The sequence below is a fragment of the Ahaetulla prasina genome, chromosome 1 (genome assembly GCF_028640845.1).
Source record: "Ahaetulla prasina isolate Xishuangbanna chromosome 1, ASM2864084v1, whole genome shotgun sequence".
NCBI lineage: Eukaryota > Metazoa > Chordata > Lepidosauria > Squamata > Colubridae > Ahaetulla > Ahaetulla prasina.
In genome coordinates, this window is record NC_080539.1 from 6302675 (window position 1) to 6316592 (window position 13918).

The 13918-nt window shown below is 43.3% G+C and overlaps 1 protein-coding gene across 3 annotated transcripts in view; it reads left to right on the forward strand.

Annotated features, from left to right (window-relative positions):
- Nucleotides 1-13918, forward strand: part of PPM1E (protein phosphatase, Mg2+/Mn2+ dependent 1E) — a 259054-nt gene that overhangs the window by 239225 nt on the left and 5911 nt on the right. For 2 of the 3 annotated variants that reach the window (XM_058164069.1, XM_058164071.1), the window contains exons 3-4: nt 5260-5459; nt 10236-10424. In XM_058164069.1, coding sequence (XP_058020052.1) covers nt 5260-5459; nt 10236-10424 — 389 coding nt within the window. Of the gene's footprint in view, nt 1-4462; nt 5460-10235; nt 10425-13918 lie in introns of all 3 variants that reach the window. The other variant, XM_058164070.1, reaches the window with a different exon arrangement.

Below are 13918 nucleotides of genomic sequence, written 5' to 3' on the forward strand. Positions count from 1 at the left end.
AACAGAGTTGGAAGGGGCCTTTTAGGTCATCTAATCCAACCCAACCCCCCCCCAAGCAGGAGACCCTACCCCATTTCAGACAGATGGCTCTCCAATCTCTTCTTAAAAACCTCCGGCGTTGGAGGACCCACAACTTCTGGTGGCAAGCCGTTCCACTGGTTAATTGTTCTAAATGTCAGGAAATTTCTCCTTAATTCAAGGTTGTTTCCCTCCATGATTAGTTTCCATCCGTCGTTTCTCGTCCTGCCTTCCTGGAGGCACTAGAAGGCAACCCAAGAATTTTCTTTCTCTACATGTAGTCCTCGACATACAACCACAACTGGGCTCAAAATTTCCATTTTTATTTTTTATTTTATTTTTATTTGCATTTATATCCCGCCCTTCTCCGAAGACTCAGGGCGGCTTACACTATGTTAAGCAATAGTCTTCATCCATTTGTATATTTATATACAAAGTCAACTTATTGCCCCCAACAATCTGGGTCCTCATTTTACCTACCTTATAAAGGATGGAAGGCTGAGTCAACCTTGGGCCGGGCTTGAACCTGCAGTAATTGCAGGCTGCTGTGTTCTAATAACAGACAGACAGACAGACTTAGTCTGCTGAGCCACCAGAGGCCCTGTGGCCCTGGTGAGGCACCAGAGGCCCTATTCTATTCTATTCCTATTCTATTCTATTCTATACTATACTCTTCTATTTATATTCTATTCTTTTCTATTTTTTTCTATTCTTTTCTATTCTATACTATACTATACTATACTACACTATACTATTCTACATTCTATTCTATTCTATTCTATTCTTCTCTACATTCTATTCTATTCTATTCTACATTCTATTCTATTCTATTCTATTCTCTATATTCTATTCTATTCTATTCTACGTTCTATTCTATTCTATTCTATTCTATTCTTCTCTATATTCTATTCTATTCTATTCTTCTCTACATTCTATTCTATTCTATTCTATTCTTCTCTACGTTCTATTCTATTCTATATTCTATTCTATTCTATTCTTTTTTTTTTAATTTGCATTTATATTCCGCCCTTCTCCGAAGACTCAGGGCGGCTTACACTATGTCAAGCAATAGTCTTCATCCATTTGTATATTATATACAAAGTCAACTTTTATTGCCCCCAACAATCTGGGTCCTCACTTTACCTACCTTATAAAGGATGGAAGGCTGAGTCAACCTTGGGCCTGGTGGGACTTGAACCTGCAGTAATTGCAAGCAGCTGCTGTTAATAAGACTGTCTTAGCAGTCTGAGCCACCAGAGGCCCCTGTTAAGTGAGACATAGGTTAAATGAGCTTTGCCCCATTTCACGACCTTTCTTGCCACCGTTGTTAAGTGAATCACCACAGTTCATAAGTGAGTCACTTGGTTGTTAAGTGACTCTGACATTCCCCATTGACTTTGCCGGTCAAAAGGTCGCAAAAGGTCATCACGTGACCCCAGGATACCGTAACCGTCATAAATATGAGTTACTTTCTGTTTTTTTCCATTTCATATCACAATTTTCGTCATCTTTGCAACACTTCAATATCAGTCTATATCCGGTATAAATACATTTTCTTCCCTATATGTTACATACATGCAGTTCCCTTATATATGCTAATATATAATATGTTCATTTATATGCAGTACATAGTTATTACTCTGTATTTTTTAACATTTTCTATTTTCTAGCTCCTCAATCCTCTTTGTTAATTTCCTAATCTTTACATCTATTATCTAATCAGTTATACCAATAGATTCCATATCAAATAGTATTCATTCTCCTCTATCCTTTATTTTCATTGTTAATTTATCCATGTTAGCTATTTCATTAATGTCATTAGCCATTTCATTAATGTCATTAGTTTGACATTAGCCATTAGCACATTAGCCATTTCAAACCCCTCCAATCCATACATACAGCAGACAGACACCCACTATGAAGATGTAGCACGACCACAAACACGAAGCCAAACAACAGCAATGCAGCTCACCAGCTCAAATCCCCCTGCAACTCAGACTAATCTGAGCACAACCAAGCCCCCACCAACACAGGACACACCCCCAGCCAATCAGAGCACAAAAAACCCCCCATCCAATCAGAGCACAGCCAAGCTCCCACCCAATCAGTTCAAACCCCCACTAGCAGTTAAAAAGGAAGAAACAGCTGCAAACACACATTGCTCCCAGAAGCACGAAGCTGAAGCCTGAAGATGACGAATGAGACTTCGTCGAAACGTCGCCACGACACTTCCAATTTTACGCGGGAGAAAACCCGAATAACCAAGACCTACATATATATATTCTGAGGTTTTATACACACAGACATATATATATATATATATATATATATATATATATATATATATATATATATATATATATATATATATATATATATATATATATTTATTTATATTTGTTTTCTGAGGTTTTCACGGTGTTTAGATATGGTTCTTTTCTCCCGTAAAACGTCGCCAAGACACTTCCAATTTTACGTGGGAGAAAACCCGAATAACCAAAGACCTACATATATATATTTATATGTATATAAATATATATATATATATATTTCTGAGGTTTTATACACACACAGACATATATATATCAGTTGCCAAGTCTCTAAATTTTGATTACGTGACCATGGGGATGCCACAATGGCCCTAAGTTCCTTTTTGTCAGTGCCATTGTAACTTCGAGCAATCAGGAAACAGATGGTCGTAAGTGGAGGACTACCGGCAATGCTAAAACTAAGCCGTTTCAAAAATCTAGAGAAGTGCCGGTCTTTGTAATTTCATGCAAAAATATAGTGACTCATTCACACTAAGCTGTTCGCTGGTTTTGGTAGGTGAGAATTTTTTTTTTTTGTGCACAGGTAAATGAATGAGTTTGCAAAGGCGCCACTATCAATCAGCCACTATCAATCAGCTGGGTGAAATTTTACTCTCACCAAGATTTTGTCTGAAGGGAATATTCTCACCCTATTTATGTTGGAGTATTTGGTGCGGTGGCCTAGAGGTGGCGCTCTCGCCTCACAATCAGGAGGCCGTGAGTTCGATCCTAGGCAGAGGCAGATATTTCTGTCTCTGGACACAATGAGAATCTATCTGCCGAACAAAACTCCGCACCGGCGACAGGAAGGGCATCCGGCCAGTAAATCACTCTGCTCCATTCAGTTGCCCAGACTCCACCCTGCAAGGGATTATCGGGTCGTTAAAAGATGATGATGATTTATGTTGGAATATTTAATTACCCAATTCGCGGCTTCCGTCTATCAGTTTCCGGGTGGGGATTTAGAACATTAAAACCAATCAGAACTAGAATCAGAATAGGGACCTTGGAGGTCTTCTAATCCAGCCCCCTGCTCAAGCAGGAGATCTACCTAGACCTATACCATTTCAGGACAAGGTTGCACTAAGGCAGGGCTATCAAACTCGATTTCATCGAAGGACGCATCAGAGTTGTGTTTGATCTTGGAAGGGTGGAGGGCGTGGCCAGGGTTGGCATCACCAACATGACATCACTCATGTTGGGAGGTGCCTGTGGTGGTTCAAGCTCTCTGCCAGAGAAAACAGGCTCCCCCCATGCCCATCCAATCGCCCGGTTGCCCACTTCCTCGCTTGCTGCATCTTTAAAAAAAATGCTTTTAAAAGGTAAAAAAAGAGGCTCTGATGATCCCAGCTGAGCTGCCTGATCGACAGAGCCTCTTTTTTTTGTACTTTTAAAAGCATTTTTTTATAACCTCTTCAGCCGAATAGGTTGTTAAAAAAATGCTTTTAAAAGTTAAAAAAAAAAAAAGATTGCGCGCTCACAGCTGATCACTTCCCCCCACGCGTGCTGTTCTACTTACCCCATGCCTCCTTTTGACGTGCACTGTGCGTGTGCGTGGACACCTTGCATTTGGTGCGTGGTGCGCACTGCGCATGTGTGCGCGCAGCGCGCATGCGCAGCCAGCGAACTGGTAGTAAACCGGTTCAGATCTCACCACTGGCTCCCGAGGTCCGTTTTCGGCTGCAATGGTCTCCTGCAATCCTTTGTCAGCGAAAACGGAGCTCGGGAGGGCCGCATGCAGCCCTGGGCCTTGAGTTTGACACCCTTGCACTAGGATGTGCTTATGCAGGAAGTCCTCGACTTATGACCCACAAATTGAGCCTGAAATTTCTACTGCTAAACAAGACAGTTGTTAAGTGAGTTTTGCCCCACTTTACGACCCTTCTCGATGCAGTTGTTAAGCGAATCACTACAGTTTTTAAGTTTTTTTTAAAATTTATTTCCATTTATATCCCGCCCTTCTCCGAAGACTCAGGGCGGCTTACACTACGTCAAGCAATAGTCTTCATCCATTTGTATATTATATACAAAGTCAACTTTTTATTGCCCCCAATAATCTGGGTCCTCATTTTACCTACCTTATAAAGGATGGAAGGCTGAGTCAACCTTGGGCCTGGTGGGACTTGAACTTGCAGTAATTGCAAGCAGCTGCTGTTAATAACAGACTGTCTTAGCAGTTTGAGCCACACAGAGCCCTTAGTGACACAAGTTAGTGACACGGTTGTTAAGTGGCCTCCCCATTGTTTGTCAGAAGGTCGCAAAAAATAATGACTCCAGGACACTGCAGCCGTCGTAAAGAGGAATCAGTTGCCAAATGTCTAAATTTTGATTACGTAACCTTGGGGGTGCTTGCAACATTCGTGAGTGCGAAAAAAGGGCACAACTCACTTTTTTCAATGCCGTTCCAACTTCGAACTGTCACTAAACAAATGGTTGTAAGGGGAGGATTATCTGTATCTAGCATTTCAGGAAAACATTAAAGGAAAAAGATTTAATACTCCTGGTAGATAATATGGTCTGCTCTTGAGTTGCCATAGGCCAGGGGGGATGGGAAATGGGAGAAATGGCACAGCAACTAAAGACAGATGCAAATTCCACGCTTATCTCTCTCAAGGCTGTATCCCAGGGTTACCTACAGCAGCCGAAGGCAGTGACTTCTACAACCTGCGAAATTGCTCCGGTGGCGAATGTGATTGATGACACATCCCGAGGGGGTGGGGAAACAGGGTCATAATTGGTGCGTAAATTATGTAGGGTCAGAGCTGGCTTCACTTGGGAAGGTGCTGACATAAAGCTCCTAATAAACAACTGTATTTCTTTTGAAGCTTGGTTTGAGAGGCGTGTTTTAATTAGTCGGATCCCTGACAGCATATTCCTTTGGATTTCAACAAGGCGTTCTTCATTCTTACCATGGTGTTGGCTTTCCTTACAGAGGTGGAGACGGAGAGGTTGGCCCGGACTGTGTTTACCAAGCTTCACAATATTTGCAGCAGTTGGGTGAAGGACTTCCCCCTCCAGACGAAGCCGTGTCGGTACTACGAGACATCGATCCACGCCATTAAGAACATGCGACGCAAGATGGAAGACAAGCATGTCTGCATTCCAGACTTCAACACCCTCTTCAACCTGGAGGTAAAAAGGAGACCTGCCAGCAGGTAGCAAAGACGTGTTAGATGAAACTCTAGGTAGCCAGAATCAGGGTGGATTTGATTTAAAATCGATTTAAATCATGATTTAAATCACTAGTAAAAAAGGCTTGATTTAAATCAAGTCGATTTAAAGAGCAATTGTTATTTCATCTTTCCAGAGCTTGGATTCATTGAATGAGTTTACCAAAAATGTAAATATTGCAGAAAATACACAGCCTCATGCTACATAACTAAGGTCCGTTTCATGCTGAATAAACTACTGTATTTTTCGGAGTATAAGATGCACCTTAGTTTTTGGGGAGGAAAATAAGAAAGAAGCTGATTAGCAGGTGGATCGGCCTCCCGGAATACCCCCAAATCAGCTGTTCCCAGAGGTGAATTTTAGCAACAGATTCCTTGGTTGTGAGCTCTGCGCATTGCTTTTTTTTTTTTTTTTTGGTTTTTTTTCCTGCCTCTGAAACTCTGTTTCAGAAAAAACTTTTTTCTGCCTCTGAAAGCCTCCGAAACAGAGCTTCAGAAAAAAAAAGCCTCTGAAGCTCTTTGGGAGCTTTTTTTCTGAAGCTCCGTTTGGGGCTTTTTTTTCTGAAGCTCCGTTTGGGGCTTTTTTCAGCCTCTGAAACCTCCGTTTGGGGCTTTTTTTAGCCTCTGAAACCTCCGTTTGAGAATTTTACCTTCTTTTTTGGGGGGAAAAAGATGCGTTTTATACCCCAAAAAATACGATAAATGATTAATATATCTTAAACAGAAAACTATTTTTAGATAGCCTTTTTTATTCCAAAAGCATTTTATTAAAATAAATTTTATAAAAATCAAAAACATCCGATTTAAATTTAAAAAAACTCTGTTTAATTTTTTTTAAATCTGATTTTTATTTATTTATTTATTTATAAAAAGCATCAATTTTTATCCACCCTGTATAGAATCTAGATGGGTGCCAAGGGAATGTTTCTTATTGCAATTAAGCTTAAGAAAGGGAGTGCGGGTGAGAACCTTATATAATGAAGGAACTCCACACCCGATATCTCCGTTTGTCAGGCTCCCAAACCGACTCTGCAGTTACTCCAAAGCAGTTTATTTTGTTGTTCCTCAACTATATTTGAAGGACCCTAATCCTGAAATAGGAGCCAGCCGTGTGCAGCAGCTGCCAAAAAAGCCAACACAATCCTAGGCTGCATCAGCAGAGGAATAGAATCAAAGATCAGGGATGGGATTCAGCCGGTTCGGTTAAACCGGTAGATGCGGCCAGTGGCTGTCCTGTCTTATATAATCGCTGTGTTTTTAACACAGCACGCATGTGTGCAAGGCGTGCGCATGAGCGAAGCTACCCCGTCCTATACAATCGCTGTGTTTTTGAGGCAGCACATGTTCGATTCTGGGTAAACCGGTTGTTAAATTAAATTAGAATAGAATTAGAATTAGAATTAGAATAGAATTTTATTGGCCAAGTGTGATTGGACACACAAGGAATCTGTCTTGGTGCATATGCTCTCAGTGTACATAAAAGAAAAGATACCTTCATCAAGGTACAACATTTACAACACAAATGATGGTCAATATATCAATATAAATCATAAGGATTGCCAGCAACAAGTTATAGTCATACAGTCATAAATGGAAAGAGATGGGTGATGGGAACGATGAAACGATTAATAGTAGTGCAGATTCAGTAAATAGTCTGACAGTGTTGATGGAATTATTTGTTTAGCAGAGTGATGGCCTTCGGGAAAAAACTGTTCTTGTGTCTAGTTGTTCTGGTGTGCAGTGCTCTATAGCGTCGTTTTGAGGGTAGGAGTTGAAACAGTTTATGTCCAGGATGCGAGGGATCTGCAAATATTTTCACGGCCCTCTTCTTGATTCGTGCAGTATACAGGTCCTCAATGGAAGGCAGGTTGGTAGCAATTATTTTTTCTGCAGTTCTAATTATCCTATGTGAATTAAACTATTAAACCTATGTGAAGCCCACCTCTGATCAAGACCGTGTTAGTAGCACTTTATAAGTTCTTAGTAAGACCACACTTGGAATATTGGAAACAGCTTTGGTCGTTATCCTATAAAAAAAGATGCGGAGACTCTAGAAAGAGTTGCAGAGAAGAGCAACAAGGATGATTAGGGGACTGGAGGCTAAAACATATGAAGAAAGGTTGCTGGAACTGGGTACGTCTAGTTGAATGAAAAGAAGGTGTGACATGATAATACTGTTCTAATATTTGAGGGGCTATCCCCAAAGAAGAGGCGGGGGGGTGTCAACCTATTTTCCAAAGCACCTGAAGGCAGAACAAGAAGCGACAGATGCAACTGTCATTGTGAGTTGAGAGGCCATATGGACTTTCCGAATAAATAAAAATATTAATATAGACAGAAAAATCTTGCCAACCTAAAGCAGACTGCCACGTCAATAAAAAATATATTCTGAGAGCTTTTAGGGAGGAGCCCTGTTAAGCCTCTTCCTCCCAACCGAATGATCTAAACCTTGCTGTCCCTTGGTCCTCGGGAATGCAGCCCCTCCTCCTGGGAATCCAGACTACATTCCACTATACCAGCGGTCACCAACTGGTGGTCTGCGAGAAAATTTTGGTTGTCCACAGAGAAAATATTTGCATTTTTTTATATTGCACTAAATCAGGGGTCCTCAAACTACGGCCCCTGGGACAGATACGTGCAATGACCGTTTTTGTTGCTGCAGAGTGTCTCCCCCTTTGGGGTCTTTTTGTGTGGGTCAGAGGGGGACAGAAATTCCGACTTGGGGTCTGCTTCAGCCTCCTGGTGTGGGGCTTTGAATGAAGGCTGGAGGGAAGAGCCGGGGGGCCTTGTTCCAGTGGAACTGCCTCATGGCCTGGAACTGGCTGACCATCTCAGCCCACTGAGCCTCCAGGCGCTGGTACCTGGCTTTGCACTCCTGCAGGTCTTCCCTCTGCTTGGAAAGCCTATGCTCCTAGTCCTCAGTGAGATGCTTCTACTGAGCCTCCTTCTCGGTCAGATCCAATTTGAACTGAGCTGTTTTGCCAACTCCTTCTCTTAGCTCCAACTCCTGCTTCCTGTTGGGGCCCTAAGGAGCCCGAGTGGGGAGGGAAGGGGCAAATAGAGGCTAACAAGGCACTCCTCGATGTGAGTGACATTGAGTTGGCCACGCCTACCCACCCAGTCATTAAGCAGATCATATTAGTCGTCCATGGAATTTAAAATTATGCATTTAGTGGTCCCCGAGGTCCGAAAGGTTGATGATCCCTGGACTACACCATTGCTGTTCTGGTTAGACAGAATAAAAAGAGTCGGAAGGGACTTTGGAGGTCATCTAGTCCAACCCTCTGCTCAGGCAGGAGACCGTTCCAGACGATTGTCCAACCTCTTCTTAAAAAACCTTCAGTGTTGAAACACCCACAGTTTCTGGAGACAAGCCGTTCCACTGATTAATTATTCTTACCGTCAGGAAATTTCTCTTTAGTTCTAGGTTGGTTCCCTCCTTGATTTATTTCCTCCTATTGCTTTTTGTTCTGCCTTCAGGTGTTTTGGAGAATAGGTGGACCCTCCACTCCTTTGTGGCAGCCCCTTAGGCTGTAGGAGGTGTAGCAGGGCCATGCTGAGGAGGGAGGAGGAGTCAAGACAGTAATCAGCTTAGAATCAGGGGTGGTATTTACTTTTTTTCCCTACTGGTTTGCAAATGTGAGTGTGAGCCGTGTGTGCTTCACTCGTGCGCGCGCCTTCTGCACATGCACCCAAAAACGTGCATAAATATGAAGACATATAGAGCTGGGGCGGGCGGAGCGGCCCACCCGCAATTTCTGCTACCGGTTCGCCTGAACTTGTGCGAACCGGCTGAATACCACCACTGGTTCCCGCAAGCTGTCTAAGCCCAACCTCTCTTGAATTCCATTCCACTGTTACCTTGTGCCAATTTCACGCTGACCATGGACTAAATCTTCGCGTTGTAGGCCTGAGCAATAAATCAGCTGAACTGGAGCTTAACGTGTGGTCTGGATTCTTCAACCTGACAGTTTCCATATTTATTTTATTATTTATTTATTAGATTTGTATACCGCCCTTCTCCCGAAGGACTCAGGGCAGTTCATAGCCAATAAAAATACAAAAAATACATATAACACAGGTTAAAAACAGTATGAAAAACTAATTCAATATATGGCCTAAAATTAGAATAGAGTTAAAAAAAAACCATTTAAAAACCCCATTTAAAAACTACTTTTAAGCTAACCCTGCGCGCTGAAACAGAAGCGTCTTGAGCTCGCGGCGAAAGGTCCGGAGGTCGGGGGGTTGACAAAGCCCCGGAGGCAGCTCATTCCAGAGGGCAGGAACCCCCACAGAGAAAGCCCTCCCCCTGGGGGTCGCCAGCCGACCATCGTTGGGCCGATGGTACCCGGAGGAGGCCCATCATATCCCAGTGATGGCGAACCTTTTCGGCACCGAGTGCCCAAACTGGAAGGTGCACACGCCAGAGCGCTGGAAACTCAAAGACCAGCTGGCTGGTGCGCATGCCAGAAACCAGAACAGCAGTTGGTGACGGCGCATGTGCCCACAGAGAGGGCTCTACATGGCACCTGTGGCACCCGTGCCGTAGGTTCGCCATCATGGCCATATCCCCTGCCCCACTGGATGAATAACCCGCTCCCCCCCCCGTGCATGATTTTTAGTTGATTAATTTAGTCCAGCCTGACTTAATTTTTTTCATGGAAAGGCCCTCTGCGTAACCTAGCTGCTGGCCCTTGGCTTCTTCTCTCTTTTGATTTGCCTCTTTTTCGATTGGCAGGATCAAGGGGAGCAGGCTTATTTTGCTGTCTTCGACGGCCACGGAGGAGTGGACGCTGCCATTTACGCCTCCATTCACCTGCACGTGAATTTGGTGCACCAAGAAGCGTTCCAGCATGACCCCGCCGAAGCCCTCTGCAAAGCCTTCCGGGTGACGGATGAACGTTTTGTGCAGAAGGCAGCCAGAGAGGTGAGCTGAATTCTCTGGTTGGGCGAGCGGGGAAGGACTTGGTTTTTCAGACACCTCTGGTTTTACAACTGGACTGAGTCTAGAACTGGGGTGTCAAACTCACAATGACACATTGCCATCACGTGACGTATTGCAACTTTTCGCCCCTTTGCTAAACCGGGGGTGGGTGGGTGGGTGGGCGTGGCCAGCACATGACGCATCCGTCCTGCGGGCTGTAAGCTTGACACCCCTGATCTAGAGCCCCCATTCCATTGTTGGGGGCACCGTTTAAGGCAGGGGTCCCCAACTTTTCCAGCTTTGCAAACCAGCAGCGGGGGGGGCAGGGGACCCAGAGCACACGTGCATAGTGCGTAGCTCTGTTTGCACAAGTGGCCGGGCATGCACACAAACCGCCCACACAAATGGAGCTCACCTGATGCTTGTGCAAGTGGAGCTGCACCCATGCATGCACATTCACTTGGTGCAGCCCAGTTCTCAACAGGCTGTGGCCTGGTAGTGGCCGGGGGTTGAGGACCCCTGGTTTACGACACTTTTGGGATGAAAGGTTATTAGCTGGTGACTTCATCATTGCCTGGGGGATGCCTGACGGGGATTTTTTCATGTCCCTGTCAAGGAGCTGGAGCAAATGACAGGAGCTCACCCTGCCAGGCAGCAGCATACGGGTCTCGAACACAGGCTTGCTAACCTCCAACCCAGCATTTCTAACCACATGAGCCACCGTATTCCTTACCTAGAGCTATTCTGATAGAGGATAACCTCGATTTACGGCCACGATTGAGCCCAGACTTTATGTTGCTTTATGTGAGAAATTTGTTAAGTGAGTTTTGCCCCATTTTACGACTTTTCTTGCCACATTCCTTAAGGGAATCACTGCGATTGTTAAATTAGTAACACTTTCATTAATTGAATCTGGCTTCCCCCATTGACTTTGAGTGACAGAAGGTCACAAAAGGGGATCGCGTGATCCATCCCAGGACACTGCCGGCATCATAAATATGAACAAGTTGCCAAGCAACCAAATTTTGATGACGTGACCATGGGGATGCTGCAGTGGTCAGAAGTCACCTTTTTTTTCAGTACCATTGTTCCTTTGAACAATGTTGTAAGTTGAGGACTACCTGTCCTGCGGTCCTCGACTTATCAGAGGCCGGAATTTCCATTATACGTTCATGATTCATAACTGGAAACACTCATGTGACCGACCCGTTTTATGACATTTTCTGTGGTGGTTGTTAAGTGAACCCATCGTCCCACTGCCTGTCGTCGTTCGGAAGAAAAATCTGCCAATATTTTATTTATTTTCCTGCGAGCCAGACTGCCTACCTGGAATTTCAAGCAGGGGTATAGGAAGTCATAATATAATTCTGGTGGGTTTTTTTGGCGAATTGATCTCACCCTGGCCTTAACAATGAGTCTAGAACTCATTGACTGAACTATTTCCTATTCTTGAGAAAATCCCTGAAGCTTTATTTTTGCCTGGAGTGGAAACTATTTTGGATGGCTTTGATCACTGCAAAGCCGGTAGACTTTTCCGGTTATCTGTCTGTTCCTTTAATAGAAAGGTTGAACAAAAATAACTGCTCATATTAACACTTACTGATTTGGTACATAACCACGGATGCTCTTCATTTTTTTTCTTTCCTTAAGTCATGTGTTAGGACAGCTTTCAAAATGATTTTTGCTGCGGGCGTTTAGTTTAGTTTAGTTTATTTACATTTCTAAACCGCCCTTCTCCGAAGACTCAGGGCGGTTTACAGCCAAGTTAAAAAGACATATACAAAAATTAAAACACACTATTTCAATTTAAATTTAAAGTTGAGGCTTTCCAAATCAGAAATGCTCATCAGTATTTCAAACAGCTAGGTAAAAAATCTCTTTTACTGCATGCGCCGCTTCAAAAATATATGAATCTGCACAGGTAGTCCTTGTCTTACGATGACGACAGAGCCCAAAACATCTGTTGCTAACCGAGACGGTTGTTAAGTGAATTTTTGCTCCATTTTTACGACCTTTCTTACCACGGTCGTTAAGTGAATCACTGCCCGTGTTAAGTTAGGAAGTCAGTTGTTAAGTGAATCTGATCTCCCCGTTGACTTTGCTTGTCGGAACGGCGCAAAAGGAGATCACATGACCCTGGGACTCTGCAACTGTCATAAATATGAGTCGCTTTGCCAAGCCTATAAATTTAGATCCCATGTCCATGGGGATGCTGCAGCGGTCGTAAGTGTGAAAAACGGTAACTTTTTTTGGGGTGCCGTTATAACTTTTAACGGTCACTAAGTGAATTGTTGTAAATCGAGGACTACCTGGATTACAAAGAATCTGGTTTACATTCTGTTTCTCCAACTAGGCTTGGTCGGGGAGGGTCAGAAGAGCCCGAACTAAGGTTTTGTTTCCTTCTTTTAAAATAATTTTTTAAATAGTTTTTTCTTTTAACATCCGTAGGTGCTTGGTGGACAAAGTATTGTCTGGGTCATTATATTTTACACACAGTAATAATAATAGTTAATATAGTTTAGATATACACAATCTTAATCTTTCAGCTTCTAACATTTGTGTACACATAGTGGTTATAATGTACCATTTTCAGAAAAAATGGGCTGAAAAAAGCCTTGATAACAGACCAAAAAAAAAAAAAAGCCTCAAAAACAGGCTGAAAAAAGCCTCGAAAATGGGCCAAAAAAGGCCCAAAAATGGGGTGCGCAGAACAGGGATGAAATGCTATCGGTTTGCAGCCTTTCGGCCGAACTGGTAGTAAAACTAAAAACTTGGGAGTCCTAGTGGACAACCATTTAGATATGAGCCATCCGTGTGCAGCAGCTGCCAAAAAAGCCAACACAGTTCTGGGCTGCTTAAACAGAGGGATAGAATCAAGATCACGTGAAGTGATAATACCACTTTATAAGGCCACACTTGGAATCCTGCATCCAGTTTTGGTCGCCACGATGTAAAAAGGATGTTGAGACTCTAGAAAGAGTGCAGAGAAGAGCAACAAAGATGATGAGGGGACTGGAGGCTAAAACATATGAAGAACGGTTGCAAGAACTGGGTATGTCTAGTTTAATGAAAAGAAGGACTAGGGATGACATGATAGCAGTCTTCCACTATCTCAGGGGTTGCCAAAAAGAAGGGGGAGTCAAACTATTCTCCAAAGCACCTGAGGGTAGAACAAGAAGCAATGGGTGGAAACTAATCAAGGAGAGAAGCAACTTAGAACGAAGGAGAAATTTCCTGACAGTTAGAACAATCAATAAGTGGAACAACTTGCCTGCAGAAGTTGTAAATGCTCCAACACTGGAAATTTTTAAGAAAATGTTGGATAACCATCTGACTGAGATGGTGTAGGGTTTCCTGCCTGGGCAGGGGGTTGGACTAGAAGGCCTTCAAGGTTCCTTCCAACTCTGTTGTTATGTTATGTTATGTTAAAAAAATGTTACTGGTTCATCCGAACCAGTATGTCCAATGATCAGCTGTGCTGCGTGATTTATATTCGC